We start from the raw sequence: 18,402 nt of genomic DNA, 5'->3' as shown, positions 1-18,402 counted from the left end.
TCAAAGTTTTATTAGAAATATATTAGTATATATATATATATATATATTATATGGTGTATATTTTATTAATAAATGTCCTCGTACATTTTTAAAATAATTTCTTCCCTCACCTGTCACAGCTACCACTGAAACGTCATGACCAGATCCAAAGAAAGACATTATTATTATTTTTTTTAATTATTGAAAGAAATATAAAATTAAAATAAACGACTGTTATATGTTCAAAACTGTGGCATGGGAGCTATTGCTAATATTCTGACTGAGTTACCTTATGTGCGTAAATGAAAAATATTAGAAATACCACTCTGTAGATTAATATATATTTAAAAAAAAATACTTACAATTTTACGTACATTCATTTAAAAAAATAGTTATGATTCACCTATAGGTCATGTAAAATCCTGCATTTTAAAGTAATAGCAGTACTAACCACAATTCCAGAGCCAGCAGACACCTCCATGGCGCCTGTCTCTGTGATTTTACCAACTGTTTTGTTGCTTCGTGTCTGAGTTTGCTGAAAGATGCTTAAAATAAAATGTATTATTACAAACACAATGTATTATAGTAAAAAAATATAATGTACAAAAACAAAATATTACAGTAAATGTCAAGCAAATCATGATATAACTGAACAGATATAGGTGAAATAAGGTGATAACAATGATAAAACAAACAAATATTCAAGTTGAATAATTAGGTCTTCAAACTATGTAAAAATATGCAAAAGCTCTAGTAAACAAAATGTAAACCAACATTAATCCAAACAATAACATTTTTATGTAGTGGTAACCGTTCTTTTTTCATGTTACTCACTGTTCTTCCTAAATACTCGAGCCTGTGTTAAGTGTTCTTGGGGGCTCGTGGCCGTAAGCATGTGCTTAATTCGCTTGAGCCTTAGGTTGTATTCATCCATTTTCCATAGCCTTGGTCCTCTTTACAGTCACGGGTGAGTTGATGCCTATGCCAGCTGACTTCGGGGCGAGAGGCGGGGTACACCCTGGACTGGTCAAGAGCTCATTGCAGGTATATTACACATATTATAATTAAAATTAGTGTCTATCTTAGGAGACAGTCACACAAAAACAGTAAGGTTTCCATATATATTTCTTTATTATTTTCTCTATTATTTACAACTGTGATGACTTGGTAGTTCTTCCTTGGAAAAGTGATGAGTGTGCAGCGAAACTCCGAGTGGTTACTCTTCCCAAGGGCTCACGTCCGTGTCGATGGCCACGCAGTTGTAGGCGGCGTAGCGGAGCTTCTCCTCGCAAACTTTGGCGCTGTGGCGACAAAAGCCACACATGCAGCATTCAGAGGGGTCATATAAATATAAAAATAAAGTCACGATATGTAGTTTTAGGCTTCTGACCACCTACCTCGGGTAGTTGGGTAAATAGAGTGTGCTGGAGCACGTGGAAGACTGCGGAAGCGCGTCGCCCTCGGAGCTACAGCAGGATGTAAAAACAGTTAAAAGGATAACGTGTCAGCTTGCAAGTCTTTCAGTCATTATTGTACTTGCCAAAATACTTGCTTGTCAGAGAAGACGTAGATGGGGGCAGGAAGACGACTTCGACCAGTCACAAACCTCAGAAATCTGCTGCGGTCCTCTGAAAAGAAAACAAACATTAGATTTCATATTGGATTCATGCTTTGAGGATGAAGAGAGAAGGAGAGTCGACTGACCGTTGGTGAAGTTGGTCAGCGCCTCCCACAAGTATTGCACACGAATATCATCTTGTTCCAGGTCCTCGTAGCCAGCTGGCAAACACATTAGAAACATATTGGCCTCGTTCACACAGCTTTCCCAATGCATTTGCTTTTTACACAGAATTCAATAAAGCTTTCACACAGCGACATCCCACAATTAGATAATTAGATGACGTCAGCATCTAGTGAGATCAAATGGTTGTGGGACTGCGACAAAATTGCTTTCCACATAAATGGGGTAAGTGAGTGTCAGCATTATACTTCACTCCCCTGTTCCGCCTTTCTACCATTCCCTTAAACACAGGTGCTTTCCCCTCTCTCTCTCCTGTTCTGTTGTTTGTTCAAATATCTGTTGCTCAAAGGGTTCTAACACAGATGCTATTCGTTAGTCCACCTATGAAGTTCTGCATTGTTTGTTAACATTAGGCTAAACAGACTTTAAGGTAAAGCGATGTGGTTGTTTAAAATACACAGCATTCACTGCCACAATATAGTGCTCATATCTAATTGTTTTGCTCACAAATCATAGTAAAAGAAAAAACAAAACAAAAAAATCAGCCAAATGACAGTTCGTACGAAGAAAAACTTCCAAGTTGGATCAGTCATATCTCAAGGCACCACTGTAGATCCACTACATCACCCCCATTTTGTTTATACAGAAGAGCAAGATGGGAAAAGGGCAAAAAAAAATGACAGCTTTCATTAGCATTACCGCACAATAACAAAGTGTGCAGTCAACTCACTGAGTCTTTTGAGAGCTTCCACACTGATCTCCGGGTCTCCACAAACCTTCTTCTCCACTTCCTGCCAGGTGAGCAGATCAAGGACCGCCTGCGGGACTACCTTGAGCAGCCCAGCTTGTAACGACGCTATCTGCGATGCCAAAAACAGCCAGATGAAGCGTACAGTGCACATTTCGACCGTCGGCACTTGGGACAAACGCGTTGCAACAAACCTGCTGCTTGCTCTCCTCAAGCCGAGCCTTCTGCACCAGGCGGATGAACTCGCGCCGGTCTTCGTAGCGGACGGCCACGTTGCCACCGCCCGGGACCAGCTCCACCATCTGGCCGTCGCTCAGCAGCGTGGTGTACACCAGCTCCTCACCAAAACGGAACTCAAACGTCTCACGGTCCATGTTGTCCATGGCGTCCAGCAGGTTGACCTGACAACACAGCCAACAGACAAGTGACCTTTTCCATGCACAATTCAGATTAAAGCTTTCAGCATAATCTGGATAACATCAGGATGAAACTGGATTTAAGATTATGCCTACATACATGTATACATGTAGATTATTTAGTTTAAATTTTATAAATTTGACATGTTCTCAAATAATCCTTCGGGGGGTAATTTAACTCCACTGCAGGGGGTACTAGAAAGATGCTTTTAAATTTTTTAACAATACCTGTATTGTTAAAATAAATAGTATTTTTATAATTTAGTCTACAAATAAATACTCAATTGATTAATGTACCTACATCACAATATGGATCATAAAAAAATAAAATGCATATTATTTTTACTATGCTAATTCAAATTACGGTATGTTTGGTTTGTTTCCTGTCATTTTTAAATGTTTAAACATTATTGATAAAATGTGTTTTTCTAAAAATCTGACCTAATTGATGCTAATTCTAATAACAGTAAATAATTGTAAAACAAAATGTTTGGTTATTATTTAATTTATGTTAAAAAAACTTTTTATTGGTGTCAATTCAAAATATTTTATAATGTTTATTTTCTACCATTTTGTTCCTGTATTCTAAATACAATAAAATAAATGAATGAATACAAAGAAGCCTTGTCATTATAATATTTAAATGATGCAAATTCATTTTTTTTGCCATTAGTATGTTTTAATGTCATAAAAAGTAGGAACATGATTTTTTTTTTTAAATCATTATCAACTATTAATCATAATAAAATGTTTTATTGTAGCTACGACTGTCTCCATTACTCAGGACAGATTTCTGTTGCTGTATTTATTTATTACATTTTTATCTCGTAAATATGGATATGATATATAAAAGAAAAAAAAAAAGTCTATATTTATAAATACATAATTTATATATTATATTTCTAACTAATAGAAATAGTCTACACATATCCTCACCAGCACAGAGTCAACAGCATGGAAGTCTTTGTTCCAGCTGACAGCCTCCCCAGTCAGCTGCTTCCACACCAGGCCGGGGAGAGCCAGAACCTATTGGATCGGAAAAACCAACAAGAACAAGAAAAACAACAAAATCAACTATGGCTGCAAACGAGACAAAAGAATCAAGAAGACAAGAATCACCCACGAGGAAATCTTTCCCTCGAAGTGCTGCGCCCATGAGCTGCCCGATCCACTCGTACTTGTGAAATTCTTTGCAGGATGGGTTAGGAACGTAGTAGTCTCTGGCCTCCAGGGCACCCTGAGGGGAAAGAAAGCACAAAATTAATGGCAATAGAGAAAAAAAATTATCAACTGTAAATTTGGGTAAAATATGCCTTACATTTTGTTTCCCTGACATGTAACTGTAATATGTAATCTCAACATGTCAGGAAAGTATCTGAGCATCTCATTAGACTTCCTTTCAGCCAGAAGGAGACTCTCAAGACTAAGACGGTGTGCACAACATTTGAGGTCCATTATAACTGGAAATGGGTGATCACAAGTGTTGCTTTGTTACTGCTTTTATTTGGTAGTTTTCTAATTGCTGTTTTTGAGAACAAAGGACTTCGATTTAAACTTTTTGAGTCAAGATGTTTGCGCTGTTACTGCTTTTATCTTATGTTTCGACTTCCTTCCTTTGTGCCCGTTCCCTTGATAGGTCTCTCAGTGGGACCAACTTTTTGTGAAGAAATTGCCTTGATTTTGAATTTCCCCTGACTGTTCCATCTGTTTATACTGTGACTGCTTTTTTTATTCTGGTAGGTTTCTACTTCCTGTTATTGTGCTCATTCTCATATGTTTATTAGGACTCTCATCCTAATTCTCCTTGTACTGCACTTGTATACACGTTAATAATGGTAAAATTTGAGTTAAAGGTTTGCTTTTAAAGTCCGTTGTACTTGGTTGGATGTTCGCGTGAAGAAAGGCAGCGGCATCAGACACTCGGCCGAGCTGGGACACAGCTCCTCGGACATGTCGGCCAGACTGTCCCGGAAGCCACCGCCCTGGTCGATAATGCCCTCAGCGATGAACTTGCATTCCCACCATTGGTCGTAACGAGCAGGCCACCTATAATCCAAAGTCTTCTCCATTTTGTCGGACGGTTTTAGGCCGTCATACACCTGGGTGGTTACAAGTACAAAGGCACTTTGTCAAAATAGGTTGGTTTCTTTTTTCAGCCTCAGCAGATGACATTTCGGAGTCCGTTTTATCTTTTTTATACAAGTATCAGCACTTCTACTTAAGTAAAGAGTCTGAGTACGTTTTCCACCATTATCATCACGCTGAAAGCAAACAGAGCTGACCTGACTGAACACGGCGTTCTTGCAACTGGGGTCCAGTGAGGGGTTGTCCCTGTGCTCCATTGCCAGCCGCCTGTTGATGTAGAGGCACGGCAGGAAGTTGGGTTTGCTGGTCTCCGAGTCCTTCAGGCACTGCGTGACCAGCGCTGAGCGACGTTTGGACTGCAGCAGGAACTGTTTTATGCTCTGGAAGGTGACAGAAAGAAGCAAAGCCAAAAGATTTTAAACTGCATACAGTGACTTTCACATACAAATCCCCCCAAAATATTGTTACAGAACACAGCGGTATGGTATCATGTGATCAAATGATGTCAGCATCTGGTGTGATGTATAAAATGTGACAGTGACACTTGCTCCATGGGAAAATGGCGGTTTTAATTAATTGGTTCATCTTAAACATACAGGTGCATCTCAATAAATTTGAATACTGTAGGAGAGTTCATTGTATTTCAGCATTGCAATTCCAAAAGTGAAACTCATAAATTATACAGAATCATTCAAAACAAAAAAAATACGTGTCAGAAGACCAATTCTAACCTCATTTCCATACAAGCTTATTTTTGACGGTTTCTTTTATAACATTCAAATTTTTTGGAGATGGTTAATTGTGGGTTTTTGTTAGCTGTAAGCCAAAATCATCAAAATAATAACACATGAAACCATGAAATAGTTTACTCTATGTAGTGAAGCTATATATGATTTTTTGAATTGAACTACAGACATACATGAAGTTTTCTAATTCTAATTTATTGAGATACACCTGTATAGAACCATAACAACAGTAAGCTCACTTTGATATGGTTGAAGGTGCCCAGGCTGTAGTCCCAGGCTGGCACAAAGTGCGGGAGCACATTGTCTAGTAAGGAAATGAACCTGGGGGAAGAAACATCAAGTGATTATTTCAACAGTTTGGACCATTTGAGCATTTTCATTTGGCTTACTTGGCTACAATTGATTCTACCTTTGGATGATCAGCGCTCGACGGTAAAGGACATCAGCCGGCGTCCCCTGCAGACGGGGGTAGCGCACCAAGTAGGAGGACTGGAAGACGTCGGCGTTCAGTCCCAGGTCTCGCTCGCACGACGACTTGATCTTCAAGCCTCGGATCCGCACGTCTATCCCCTCATCTTCCCAAAGAAAGCACCACATTTACACACAAGAGGAAATATTTTTTAAAAAGAATAGCCCCATTTTCTCACATGGCCATCCCCCAAAGATAAATAAATACACCACACTTCAGTTTTGGTGGGGAGTTCCAGTCTCATGCATATGACCCACTGCTCACCCATTCAGCCTCTACTGCTGGGTGTGCCAACGCGAGTACAGTTTTGCGTTACTGTTATGACCAGGGGCGGAGCCGTTTTGAGCCACGCATCTGAATTTCACTTTGGAAGAAAAGTCACCCGAGCAGCCATAAACACAGAGTAAGCATGGATTGTATTTTCGTGGATGTTTGGTTGTGTAATTTCACACGACAGGTGGGCAGGCACACAAGCGAATCAACTATTTGTATAAAAGCAATCAAGCAATTAAAATGTCATTTTTCGATCAAATCTCTTCTTTAAAACAAATACGCTCCCAATGGTTAATACACAAGTACAAAATCCTTAACCCAAATTATATTTTCATGCTAAAACATAATTATAACTGTGATCTGTGAATTTACCAATTGACTGTTTTACAAAAAAATTATTAATGAGATAAATTATAGTTATTTACTTGCATGACAGAACAGAAAACTGAGTTGTATTGGTGGAATGTTAAGCTTGATTTATTTCTGACTGACTCATGTTTCGGTATTCAGTTTGAAATTCCTAATTCTGTTCAATACAGCAATATGTAGAGAGTTAGCTGAAAGTGAAAAATAATGTAATTGTTTGTATTGTTTATCATTATTTATAAAATATACCTTTATTTACTTTTACTACATCCTAATGCTCATTTGTTTTAAACTTAGGATGTTGTTCTATTATATTTGTCAAAGTTTATATATTGGAAAATAAATGTTAAATGGATAATTTTTGAGATTTTATTATTAAACAAATTAACATTTATTACCAAACACAAAAGGATTTAAATTGGTACTGTTGAGTATCAGCCTGGGAATTGGTCCCGTACCGATTCAAATGTGAAAGATACCCATCTCTAACAGACGTGCTAATCCACTTTTTTTTGATAGTACTCCCAAATTACATTTGTACAAATAACTGCCTCTCTTGTTCCAAATGAGAACTCACCCCGACATTCCTCGATTCGGACCTCAATAACTGGCAAGTGCGATGACATGTCTTCTACCACACATATCTCCCCAATCAGATTGCTGCAGACAAAACGTGGCAGAGGTGCTTAAAAGCTATATTCAAAATCCGTGGATTGAAGTCATATATTTGTAAGAGGCTCACTCGTCAATGGTGACATCACTCAGCTTCTTCAGGGTGTCTCCCTCACCTCCGTACACGGTCACCCTCTTGGGCATGTAGTTGTCGTCCGTGGAGTCCACTGTCAAAATCAGCTTACTATGACACATCGAAAAACAATTTCCATTTGGAACACAACACTGGTTTCAGTAGCGGGGGTGGCTTCTCACTTGACAACAGTCCCCCTCTTCATATGAAGGCGTATCCAGTGCTGTCCTTGCATTCCGTCACTCTCCCAATACGTTTTAGTGTCACCGTCTGTCAGGCTGTTCACGCCGCCGCTGGGATCCTCCTAGTAGTGACATGATCAGCATAATTTGTGACTTCGGATCATATAGTACCAGTAAAGTTTGGGTACAGCTTCTCATCATTAACTGTGTCCAAACTTTCAACTGGTACTCTATACAGTATTTGAGTAGTATTTGCTCCTCACCGAACAGGAAGAAACATCAATGCTGGTCACGCTCTGCTTCAGGCTACCAAGGTTCTCGTCCTCTTTGCCGATGTGGTCGTAGAAGTAGTGCACCAGGTCCTCGTCGCATTCATATGTCCATGTCGGGGGTATGTACCTGACATTTCAGAGACAATGTTTTATTTGACCAGCTTTTTGGGAACAAAGAAGTTTGCTTTGGAACTGTGACTGGTGTCCTGCATTTGAGTCCATCCATCGGTTTGTGCTGTTACTAGTTTTATTTTGGTAAGCTTTGACTTCCTGATTTTTTTTTGTTCCCCTCGTCTTGATAGGACTCAAGTATAAACAAAACTGACCAGCTTTTAGTAAACAAAGGACTTTGAATTGGAATGTTTGTGACTGGTATGAAGCGTTTGAGTCCTTCTGTTTGGACTACTACTGGTTTTATTTTGGTCGCGCTGTACCTCCTGTGCTTGTTCCCTTTGTGTTAGGTTTGATCTCAGCTGGAAAACGTACAGCTTTTTGTGTTTGAGTTAGATTTTCTGTGACTGTGTAGTGCATGTGAGTTCATCTGGTTGTGGTGCACTGAGTAAAGACGTAGACTGCTGTGTTAGCTTCTCGCACTAGCCGCTATTCTGGGAAGCTGCCATATGCATGTGATCAAACGGTATTGTGTTCCATGTGTGTGTGTTATGTTATCACATTTAAATGACATGAGTGTTTTATTTCATTTTGTATGTTTGTGTGACAGTTTAACATATATGAATTAAAAAACAACAACAATAAAAATATTGTTTTCTTATTAAAAATCATGCTGAACATTTATTACCCCAGACTCACCTCAGCTTCTCTACCGCGGCAGCGTCCGGCTCTGCTATCTTTGGTTTGGATCCTAGGAACATGGCATTCTCCACATCCACCACCTGCTCCCACCTGTTGCACGCTTTGTGGTCACAGCCAAAGAGCTGCTGCTGTCTGCTCACCGTCTCGGGCGACTCCACGGGCACCAGCCTGTCGCCACCCTCGGTGTGCTTGCACACCAGGATCCAACCTTCCTCCAGCTCTTGCCCTGGACGGTGCTCCTCCAGCTGCTCCTGGACACACACACACCAAAATGGATCCTCACTTTAATAAGGTGATAGCTTAAAGATTTCATACTCCCTTGCCATCGATAACCTCTTACTTCAACATTTATTAGCAAAATCCTTGAAATCCCCTCATTTCTCCACAAGGCCTCACAAATTCCCTATACATACGTCATGTTGCTAATAGAAAACCAATTCATGTTTTGTTTTTTTTTGCATGTTGACCCAACCCCCCCCCCCCACCTCCCCCAAGAAATATTGCCCTGTGTTGCCACACATACCAAACACCGACACTGTACAGAGATGATTGCAAGACTGCCTCCTTAACAGCCATGAATGACTCTGAATGTACATTTATTACTCCAGCCATTGTACGGGTGTATGTGACTGAGTGGATCAATGAATGCTTGTGATCGAGTGTTGGGATATGTAACTGAACCTACAGTACATTTATCATTCGATTTTCAAAAAGGGTTTATTTACTTGAGGTACAATTGGAGATTGCTGGAGCTTTTGCCACCTGGAAGTATGTGTGACATGGTAAAAAGAATGGAATTGTATCAGGAGCCAGAAAGAAACATTTTACCTTATTGATCTTGACCCAGAGGCCTTGGCTATTACAGTACTCCTCCCCTGTGGTCCGGATACACGTCCCTTTCTTGAGCTCAATGGTGTACTTGCATAATTTCTTGTTAATCGGACTCTGGTGCGGGCTGTCAAAGACGGACACCACCGTCTTCCCGGAGCCTCCCGTGGAACCGGAGACGGCGGCGGCGGCGCAGGAGCTGGACGACGAATCCTTGCAGATCTTAAAACACACCTCTCGGGGCACATAACACAGGCTGTCTGGAACCGGCTCGCTCTTCCGAAAACACTCAGTGCAGCGGTTCAGGAAGCGAATCCGGCCAAGCAGCAGGTGAGGACTATCCCCTAGTGACATGATGATGATGATGATGATGATGATGATGATGATGGAGGTGAATGCAAGTGGCAGTCAGCTGACATGACCCCACGGTCCACCCTGTTTGCACCGGGACCCCACCTGTCAAACGAAACAAAAACGAATATTCCTGAGCTTCAACCAACACAAAAGCAGCAGCCACAAGCAGGGCGTTGCTTTCAAGCTCACACATCGAGAGTCTGAAGGTGAATCGGTGAGCAAAGGTTTTATTAACGTGGCGATAACACAAGTCCTCGAGGAAGCTAACGCAGCAAGCTAGCAAAGTGCTGTACATTTAGCCGCTCACAATTCAACAACGAGGATTACAATGAAACATTCAGTTCACATAAACGAAATTTAATTAAAAAAATACACTTTACGAACCAAGTATTCATCGACTTACCGTTAACTAGCACCTGTGCTTTCGTTTTGTGCGAATGTTTAACCGGTGTTGAGTCAGTGGAGACGTGACAGGGTACGGAAGTGATAAAGAGTTTTGACCTTCTCGAGCTTCCGTAGCTCTGTGTTCTTGATAACTTTTTGTTGCTTAGTATTTTTTTTCTCTAAATTTAAATAGAAGGTAAAAAAAACAATCTTAAATTGCTTTTTGAAAATACATTGTTACAAAAAGAGCAAACGTGATTAGATCTATCGTGTAACGTAACATTAGCCTAATTATTCGACTCTATGTAACAAAATGTTGGGGACGTCCTACGTTTTCCCACAATGCATAGCGACAGCCCATATCTTATGTGTACGTCACTTCCGCTCCTTCCTTCTTGCCTGAGCTCGTTGTGTCACACATCTTGCACGTGTCGTCGTGCAGTTGAATTCGGTAAGAATTGAATCCTTTACAAAAAATTTTTTGTGAAACGTTTACCAAAAAAATGTGTAACTGTATTAAAATGTGCTGTTTAAACCTGGCGAATGTTTAATTTTGAGGGAAATCGTCGCACGTGGCCGCCACGATGCGTGATGCTAGTGATCTTAACGAATGTACTGCAAAAAGCTAATGGGGGTAAATCGTTATATTTGTGGTAATAGTCACTGTTAAAGGACACTATATGCATTTATTTATGAATCATCTCAAATTTTTTCTTCATTAATATGTGCTTTTTGCTCTTCACATTTTTACAATTTGGATGTTTTTGTTTAGTTGGTTTTATTTTCCCTTGTTTTACTTCCAGCCAGGTCGGTATTGTAAAAGAGAATCTTTTCTCAATGTACTTACCTGGCTAATGTTAAGGCTAGCAGGAGTAGTTGGCCATCACCATTACAAGAGAGAGTATTTTGACCCGCTTTGATTTCCAACTTTTGTTTCAGAGATGGTTTCCCAGTGGACCGAAGGCAGAGCAGTAGACGTGGGATGAACGAAGCAAGCGACTTGGTGTCCTTGCAATTGGGTAAACGTCATCGTCGTTTAGCGTAAATTGAAATTGGTCTTGTGACAACGTCGTGCATGTTTGGATTTTAAGGGGAGTTCTATATATTCTTTACTGTCCACCAGCACTCAGTCAGCTACCCAGACGACGTGTCTGGCTCAGTGTTACAGTGCTGGAAGAGGAAGACTCTGCACATGTTCTTGGCTATGTCGGTTCTGTTCTAGAACCTGCTATTCCTGAAGGGCTGCAGAGCGAGGCCCGACGAGAGTGGCCCGTCCCAGACCTTCGCTGGGACAAGCCTAGTGCTGGGCTGTACATTTTGCTGCATTTTGGACGCATCGTCTCTAGTGTAACTGTCCCATAAGATGCATTAGAAGTCATAATAATGCCTATTAAACATTACCATTGCACAACTTCCTGGTCTATCTGGCAAACTTCCAACACTCAAGTGGTGTCAATTATTGATGCATTTGTCTTGCAGCAGATGACCATGTCATATCATCAGCACTGATCCCATGGTAACTGAAGGTGAGTTGAACATAGTGGCTTTATCTACCTCTGATACGTGTGCACTGATGTCTTTGTAACGCATCATTCAGATTGTAATTCATGGTGAACTTTAAAACCCTGAGCACACCAGCTAGAGGTCACAAGTTAACTGTAACGTGGACATGCTTTATAATTAGCTAATCTTTTGTCTTCAGTGATATGGGAAGCAGTAGATGGGCTATGGACGGATGCTATGAGTCTAGACTGACTTGAGGTATGTTTTTAAATTTTGTTTTTGTTTTAAAAAAAGTAAATGTGGATCCCCAATCGTGTACTGCCATGTCAGAGCCCACCCTCTCTGCTGTGGAATCTTTGTATTGGGAGAAAAAACGTCAGGACTTTGGCACAGGTTCATGTAAAATCCAGTTTACCAGAACCTGACTGAAGACCTGGAACATTCCTAATGCAAATGTGAGCTATGCTTCCCTTTGCATTGTTTGGTTTTTCTTTTCTAGTAACTTGGGGCCCTGGCGATGACTGGAGACCTGTGTGCCCTCCTCAAGATGCGACTGGGTTTCAGCATTGGAGTCATGCTTAAATGTTTAAAGCAAAAAATGTGATTGATAGCCAATGAAAAATTGTTACTTTGCAGAGTTTTACAGCAACAATACAAAGTCTTAGACAAGTTTACTGGTGAAGACAATTTGTCAAGGAAAAAAGAGATTGTGGCTTTCACAGAACAACACCAAGAAACTGAAAGGCTATTTTTTTTAGTATGCCTGTCATCCATATCACCATTTAATTCTCGTCAGTAACAGATTTATAAAGTATGGTGATTGGTGCCGTGGTATTAACCTGCATACCCGTCAGAACTGTTGGATTCTTGTGAAACATTATTTTTTTTTTTTGCTTTAATCAGTTTGGCGGTGCGAGATGGTTGAATTGTAGAGGAAAGGATGTCCTTGTACTGTCTTTGCAAGATTGGAAAATGTTATAACATAGCTGATTTCTATTAAACAGAAAACAAACACTATTTGCTTGACTAGTCTTTTTGTTCCAAGCCAAGCTTATTCTCCAGATATCAACCTCCAACATGGCTGATAAATGCCGGTTATGTGATTAAATATCTATATAAAGTGTTAATGCTTAAAATGGATCTGTTTTCTTAATAAACTGACATTGCATCATATTTTGTGCCACATTTTTAGCATTTGTCTTCAATTTAAAAAAAAAAAAAACTCACAAGTGCAAGTTATCTGAATGTCATCTTAAAAGTACATACGACAAAAAAAAAGTTACCTATAAACCAGTAAGTTTTGTCTTCTAGTAGAAACTTGCTAGTCAGGACTTCAGCTGTGTGGTTTTTAAGATATCTCCCATTTTACACTTGTAGCCTGTATTGATTTAATATTTTACCATGTTAAGTGAGCAGGAAGCCACCAGAAAGCACTTTTTAAAATTTTTTTTTATAAATGTATTTTTTTGCGGCCTGTCCCGCCCGTGACCCATGTGAGGATAAGCGGTACAAAAAATAGATCGATGGGTACCAAAAACCTCCTGACAAGTGAGAAAACGCATGGATATCTTTCCACTCATTTGGCGTACATGGAAAGCCCACCACATTTATTTCATGTCCTACTAGTGCTTTTGGCCATGTTGAGAGTTCAACTCCTGCAGTACCTACTGTATGAAGTGACACTGTTGTCCAGTTCAGGCATCATCAAAGGGTGAGTAGTTTTTCTTTTAGATTTTTCATATAGTCAGTTAACCTCTTTGGACATGTTCATCACTTTAAGCATTGCCTGTGCAGTTGCTGTTTGATAATCAAAGAATGGGTTAATTGACATTATTTAATAAACGTCAACTGTGATCATCTTTTCTTGTTCTTTCAGATTGACGCCATCCTCGTTGACATCCCTCATGACGTGACGTGTTGACTCATCCGTCAGCGATGGGAGGCTGCAGCCCCGCAGGAGGCCGTCTTTGTGACCCTCAAGTGAGGAAGCCCGCAGAGGGAAACCATCACCAGGCTGCTCCTGCTCCAGATCCTCCAAGCTCACTCTGCAAATATGAGAAATACATTTGCATGTTCTCCCCGTGCCTGCGTGGGTTTTCGCCGGGTGCTCCGGTTTCCTCCCACATCCCCAAAACGTGTGGTAGATGAATTGAAGACTCTAAATTGCCCGTAGGTGTGAGTGTGAATGGTTGTTTATCTGTGCCCTGCGATTGGCTGGCGACCAGTTCAGGGTGTACCCCGCGTCTCACCCGAAGATAGCTGGGATAGGCTCCAGCACGCCCGCGACCCTAGTGAGGATAAGCGGTACAGAAAATGGATGGATGGATCTGTCCGATGATACCGATATCAATGCTATATTGCCATGATGTTGGGCCAAGGATAGGCCTACTGATAGTATGTTGCTATTTTGCTAACAATACAAATGTCACTACATCTAGCAATGTCATATTTGGCCAAAGATTTGACTAACGATACAGACTATACCAAGGTATGATGATGTCATGATGCTTGGCCAAAGGGACGCGACAGACCTCATGTCAAAGGCGGAGCCCTTAAAAGCCGGTCTGAGGCGGTCTGCTGCTGTGGACACGGTGTAAGGGATTGAGAAATGTCTTTGGGCCCAGTGCTTGTCTTTCTCCAGGGGCGCCAGGTTCTGGTACATGTCATCCACCGCCAGCATAGATACCTTCAGGACACAATGTCAGCACCGTACCGACTCGAAAAACGAGACGTTGGAGTGAATGCAAACACCTGAATGTTCCTGTCGATTAGCTTGTTGGTCTCAAAGTCATCATCGTCCTCGCCGAACGGGTTTATGATCAGCTCTCCCACCTTGAGCCATCCAGCATAGAAGAAGAACTGCAGCAGCGTGACGAAGGGGACGTACAAGTCCAGCTTGTGGTCCTTGTAGCCTTTGGCTGGGTTGAGGAACTGGCGGCCGATCACGCACAAGGCGAAGAAGGAGTAGACCGCTAACGTTACCACCTGTGGAATGAGACAGTTGAGCCAATCGGAGGCTAAGAGATGGAAGGAGGAGGCCTGATTGTCTCGCCTGAGTGTAGACCAGAGGAATGCTGATCCAGTCGTAGTGGAACAAGAGGCTGCACTTGGCTCTGTAGTTGTTCAACTCCTGCAATAAGAGGCATACATGACTTCTCAATGGAGGTCTCGAATATATATTCACTCGGATGCTAATATGCGCCTATCTATCCATTTTGTATAGATGTTCTCCTTGGTGAGCTGGAGCCAACTGGGCAAGAGGTAGGGTACACCCTGGACTGGATGCCAGTCAATTGCAGGACACATACTGAAAAACAACCATTCTTCACATGTATGATGGACATGCATATTTTTGCTTACTTGCTGCTTATCCTCTTCAGGGTCATGGGGTGCTGGAGCCTATCCCAGCTGACTGGGCGAAAGGCAGACTACACCCTGAACTGGTCGCCAGTCGGTCGCAGGGCACATACAGACACGGACAACCATTCACACTCACATTCACACCGTCACTGAGCGGGAGCTGAACCCGCGCTGTGCGCACTGAAGTCAGGCAAATGTACCACTACACCATCAGTGACTTTATCACAATATTATATACCCATATTATCACAATATGGGGTTATCTTGATCGGATACTGTCATATCTTGCCAACGATATCAATAAGGTTACAATATCATAATGTTTACTAAGGATACTGATAGTCTTGTAATACTTTTCCAGTGATACGGGTATCATAATACAATACTGTCCAACAATACTGGTAATATAACATTGCTATAACAACAATAACAATATCACCACATGATATTACGGTATTTGGCTGCCGACACCAATAATATCATCATGATATGGGTTACGGCCCATCCCTAATGGATGCACTGATTGGAAGGTACTTGGCTTCTTAAAGTGATGTATCCGTTCAACGTAAGAGGAATACATCAGCTGTTTGATAGTGTTGTGTTTTGTGTGAAGTTGAAAGCAAAGTTAGTCACATCCATGAGGAGTCTCAAAGCGATATCGTCCCTCACGCGGGCCTCCTCTCTTGCTCTGGATGCCAGGTTGGCAAACCAGGTCAGCGGCATCCAGTACTTGTTGAAGTCAGAGTGCAGCATCTCAAACATCTTCAGCTCGTGTGATGTCATGAAACCTGCAGGCAAACGTTAAAAAGATTATTTTTTTAGATTTTTAGAGGGCGGGTGGATATCAAACTAGTGTTTTGGTGGTAGCTACCAGCCTCCACCACGTGTTCCAGCGTGGGGAAGCGCTTGTGAACTCTGGTGCTGATGGAGCGCAGGATCAGCACCGACGACAGGTTGGCGTATCGCATGAGCGTGCGCCGCAACAGGCGACCCCTCTCGTCGACTCCGTGGACGTTCCCAGAGACCACCATCATCAGGTTGTCGGGCAGCGGGAAGCTGGTGTATTGTCCCCACCACCGATTGAATGCCAATGTTACATAAAAGCCTGCAAACGCCACAGATCATTCATAATTGTTGCCCATGTTTTCGAGACTGTACTTTGAGAGAAATGTACTTGATCCAATACTTTGTACCAGTCCTTGTTAAAACGGATTGATATTTGACACTTGTGTGTCAAAACATAATATCAAGATTTGATACCTACCAAGCACAAAGAGAACGGGGATGAAGTTGGTGTTGGTGAACTGGTCGCAGTAGAGGGCAATATGCTCAAACACATCCTGCTGCTTGGGTGTTAGCATCAACCTATGCGTTAAAAACAGCAAAACAATTTACAATCATTTGTATACGGAGTCAAATATCAAGAGATGATGAATTGATACCAATAACAATGAACCGATAATTCACATGATATTATGACCATGATACTGTACAATCTCTTTAGGATAGGTGGCCACCAATATGCCAAAAATCTCTCTCGCTTTGATATAATAATATCTTGATACTTGGCCAAGGGCATGAGTAATATCACGATCTGGTATCATCATGACACATGACCGCCGGAAACAATAACAGCGTGTAACAGTATTACAATATATGGGCAACGTTACCAATATGCTGATGACGCAACAACGATAACAACAAGATCCTGATCACGATCAAGATCACAATGTTACTGATAACATGACACTGTGTTATCACGAGACCTGGCCAACTATGTCAGTAATATCACAATAAGGTTTTAGGATATTTGGCTGACGATAACCACATCATGATACGGTTTTGTGATGTTTGGACAACGATACTAATAATATCACGATGCCATATTATGATATCTGGTCAACGATCGTAGGATCACAATACGGTATTTTGACAATGACTAATAATATCACAGTAGGGTGTTATCACGATAGTTTCCCGATAATACCATTAACACCACAACGCAGTTCCATGATAGTTGCCCGACGATGCCAATAATATCACTTCACAATATTACGATATTTGTCTGACGGTAAGAATATGATCATTATATAACATCACAATATTTGGCCAAGGATCAAAATATTTTCTTCTCACAATACTAATCATGCAAAAATACGGATCACCTGTAGAGCGCACTGAAAAAGACGTAGACCATGCAGAAGAGGAGAAACTCCTTGTAGAGCAGCTTGTAGATGCTGCCCTTCCACCGGAACAAGAGCTTGGAGAAGCCTCCAAATCTCACGTTGGCCACCTCAAGTGTGTATGACACAGTCATGCCTGTAGAGGGACGCGCAATATATCAATTACTGCAGGGTCACCACATTCAACAACGCGACAAGTGGAGGCTCACCTGCGATGGTGACGAAGGAGCTGAAGAGAAGAGGCTCCTTGCTCCCCTGGCTCCCAATATAAAGTCTCCCCTGTGTGTCCTCATGTCACACAACACCTTTTTTTTTTTTTTTTTTTTTTTTTTTCTTCTTTTGCATTGATGAGCTGGGAACACCGTGCCAAAGACAACTTTCACACGACTCAACCTTGTCACTGCTCTATACATGACACCAAGTGACCATAAAAAGGGCTGTTTGCTGCCACTATAGCAAGACAACATGTGCCAAATCATGATGAATGAACGCTACAGTGTGTGTATGTGTGACGTCATCGTCATAAATATACCCATCCATTTTTTTTAAACATCTAACTTTTTAACTGGCCATTTATAGTGTATTTGTAGCATAGTGTGCAAAAATCTTTGGACACCATTCATTTGTTGTTTTAGCAAAATTTGTGCTCAATTAAATAGAGAGAAATAGAGAAATAGCGACATCGTATAATATATATTAAACAATATTTGATTTGAGTCATACAAAATTAATTACATTTAAAATTGATTTATTAAAAGAATGCTCCTAATCCCCATACACAGTATATCTGGGAGGTCACGCAAATTACAAAGAGAAATGAAATACTATAACAAATTTCATTTTATTGATTATACACTATACACTGCATACTATTTATTATTCATTTATTAGTAATCAATTTACAAAAAAATCTATCCAAGAAAAAAGACTGGTATATGTTACATACCAGTAAACA

At 41.0% G+C, this 18,402-nt stretch overlaps 2 protein-coding genes and 1 long non-coding RNA gene across 4 annotated transcripts; 1 reads left to right on the top strand and 2 right to left on the bottom strand.

Annotated features, from left to right (window-relative positions):
- Positions 1-1,096: 1,096 nt before the first annotated feature.
- hectd3 (HECT domain containing 3) lies at positions 1,097-10,514 on the bottom strand. Of its 2 annotated transcripts, none has more exons than XM_061694004.1 (19): positions 10,421-10,514; positions 9,664-10,119; positions 8,833-9,086; positions 8,014-8,149; positions 7,751-7,872; positions 7,566-7,679; positions 7,401-7,483; positions 6,125-6,290; positions 5,955-6,036; positions 5,167-5,349; positions 4,762-4,983; positions 4,008-4,121; positions 3,821-3,910; positions 2,663-2,869; positions 2,451-2,580; positions 1,684-1,758; positions 1,520-1,607; positions 1,377-1,445; positions 1,097-1,280 (listed from the first exon to the last, which is right to left on the bottom strand). In XM_061694004.1, exons 2-19 carry the CDS (start codon positions 10,015-10,017, stop codon positions 1,196-1,198), a joined length of 2,574 nt encoding a protein of 857 aa, XP_061549988.1. In that variant the 5' UTR covers positions 10,018-10,119; positions 10,421-10,514; the 3' UTR covers positions 1,097-1,195. The 2 variants fall into 2 exon arrangements, with proteins under 2 accessions (XP_061549988.1, XP_061549989.1); XM_061694005.1 differs by having other exon boundaries at positions 1,532-1,607.
- A 274-nt stretch (positions 10,515-10,788) lies between these two features.
- Positions 10,789-12,921, top strand: LOC133411596 (uncharacterized). Its single transcript, XR_009769677.1, has 5 exons — positions 10,789-10,852; positions 11,341-11,420; positions 11,881-11,927; positions 12,104-12,162; positions 12,404-12,921. It is a non-coding gene; the product is annotated as an uncharacterized LOC133411596 (long non-coding RNA).
- Positions 12,922-13,738: 817 nt separating this feature from the next.
- On the bottom strand, positions 13,739-17,581 carry best4 (bestrophin 4). Its single transcript, XM_061694412.1, has 8 exons — positions 17,430-17,581; positions 16,529-16,629; positions 16,136-16,369; positions 15,898-16,052; positions 14,957-15,034; positions 14,656-14,889; positions 14,436-14,590; positions 13,739-13,949 (listed from the first exon to the last, which is right to left on the bottom strand). Exons 1-8 carry the CDS (start codon positions 17,579-17,581, stop codon positions 13,739-13,741), a joined length of 1,320 nt encoding a protein of 439 aa, XP_061550396.1.
- Between the last annotated feature and the right edge of the window lie 821 nt (positions 17,582-18,402).

The sequence above is a fragment of the Phycodurus eques genome, chromosome 13 (assembly GCF_024500275.1).
Source record: "Phycodurus eques isolate BA_2022a chromosome 13, UOR_Pequ_1.1, whole genome shotgun sequence".
Lineage (NCBI taxonomy): Eukaryota > Metazoa > Chordata > Actinopteri > Syngnathiformes > Syngnathidae > Phycodurus > Phycodurus eques.
Note: the sequence above shows the minus strand (reverse complement) of the source record. Positions and strands in the feature narration are given on the sequence as shown.

Bases quoted from the DNA above. Each gene is read 5' to 3' on its own strand.
- best4 (XM_061694412.1), bottom strand. From the start codon at position 17,581: ATGACTGTGTCATACACACTTGAGGTGGCCAACGTGAGATTTGGAGGC. The intron at 16,630-17,429 runs GTGATCCGTATT...TTTAACGCATAG, and splicing joins TTTTTCAGTGCGCTCTACAG to GTTGATGCTAACACCCAAGC. The intron at 13,950-14,435 runs GTCTGTCGCGTC...TCATATTTGCAG, and splicing joins GGCTCCGCCTTTGACATGAG to AGTGAGCTTGGAGGATCTGG.
- hectd3 (XM_061694004.1), bottom strand. From the start codon at position 10,017: ATGTCACTAGGGGATAGTCCTCACCTGCTGCTTGGCCGGATTCGCTTC. The intron at 3,911-4,007 runs GTGGGTGATTCT...CCGATCCAATAG, and splicing joins TTCGAGGGAAAGATTTCCTC to GTTCTGGCTCTCCCCGGCCT. The intron at 1,281-1,376 runs GTAGGTGGTCAG...TTGTCGCCACAG, and splicing joins TATTTACCCAACTACCCGAG to CGCCAAAGTTTGCGAGGAGA.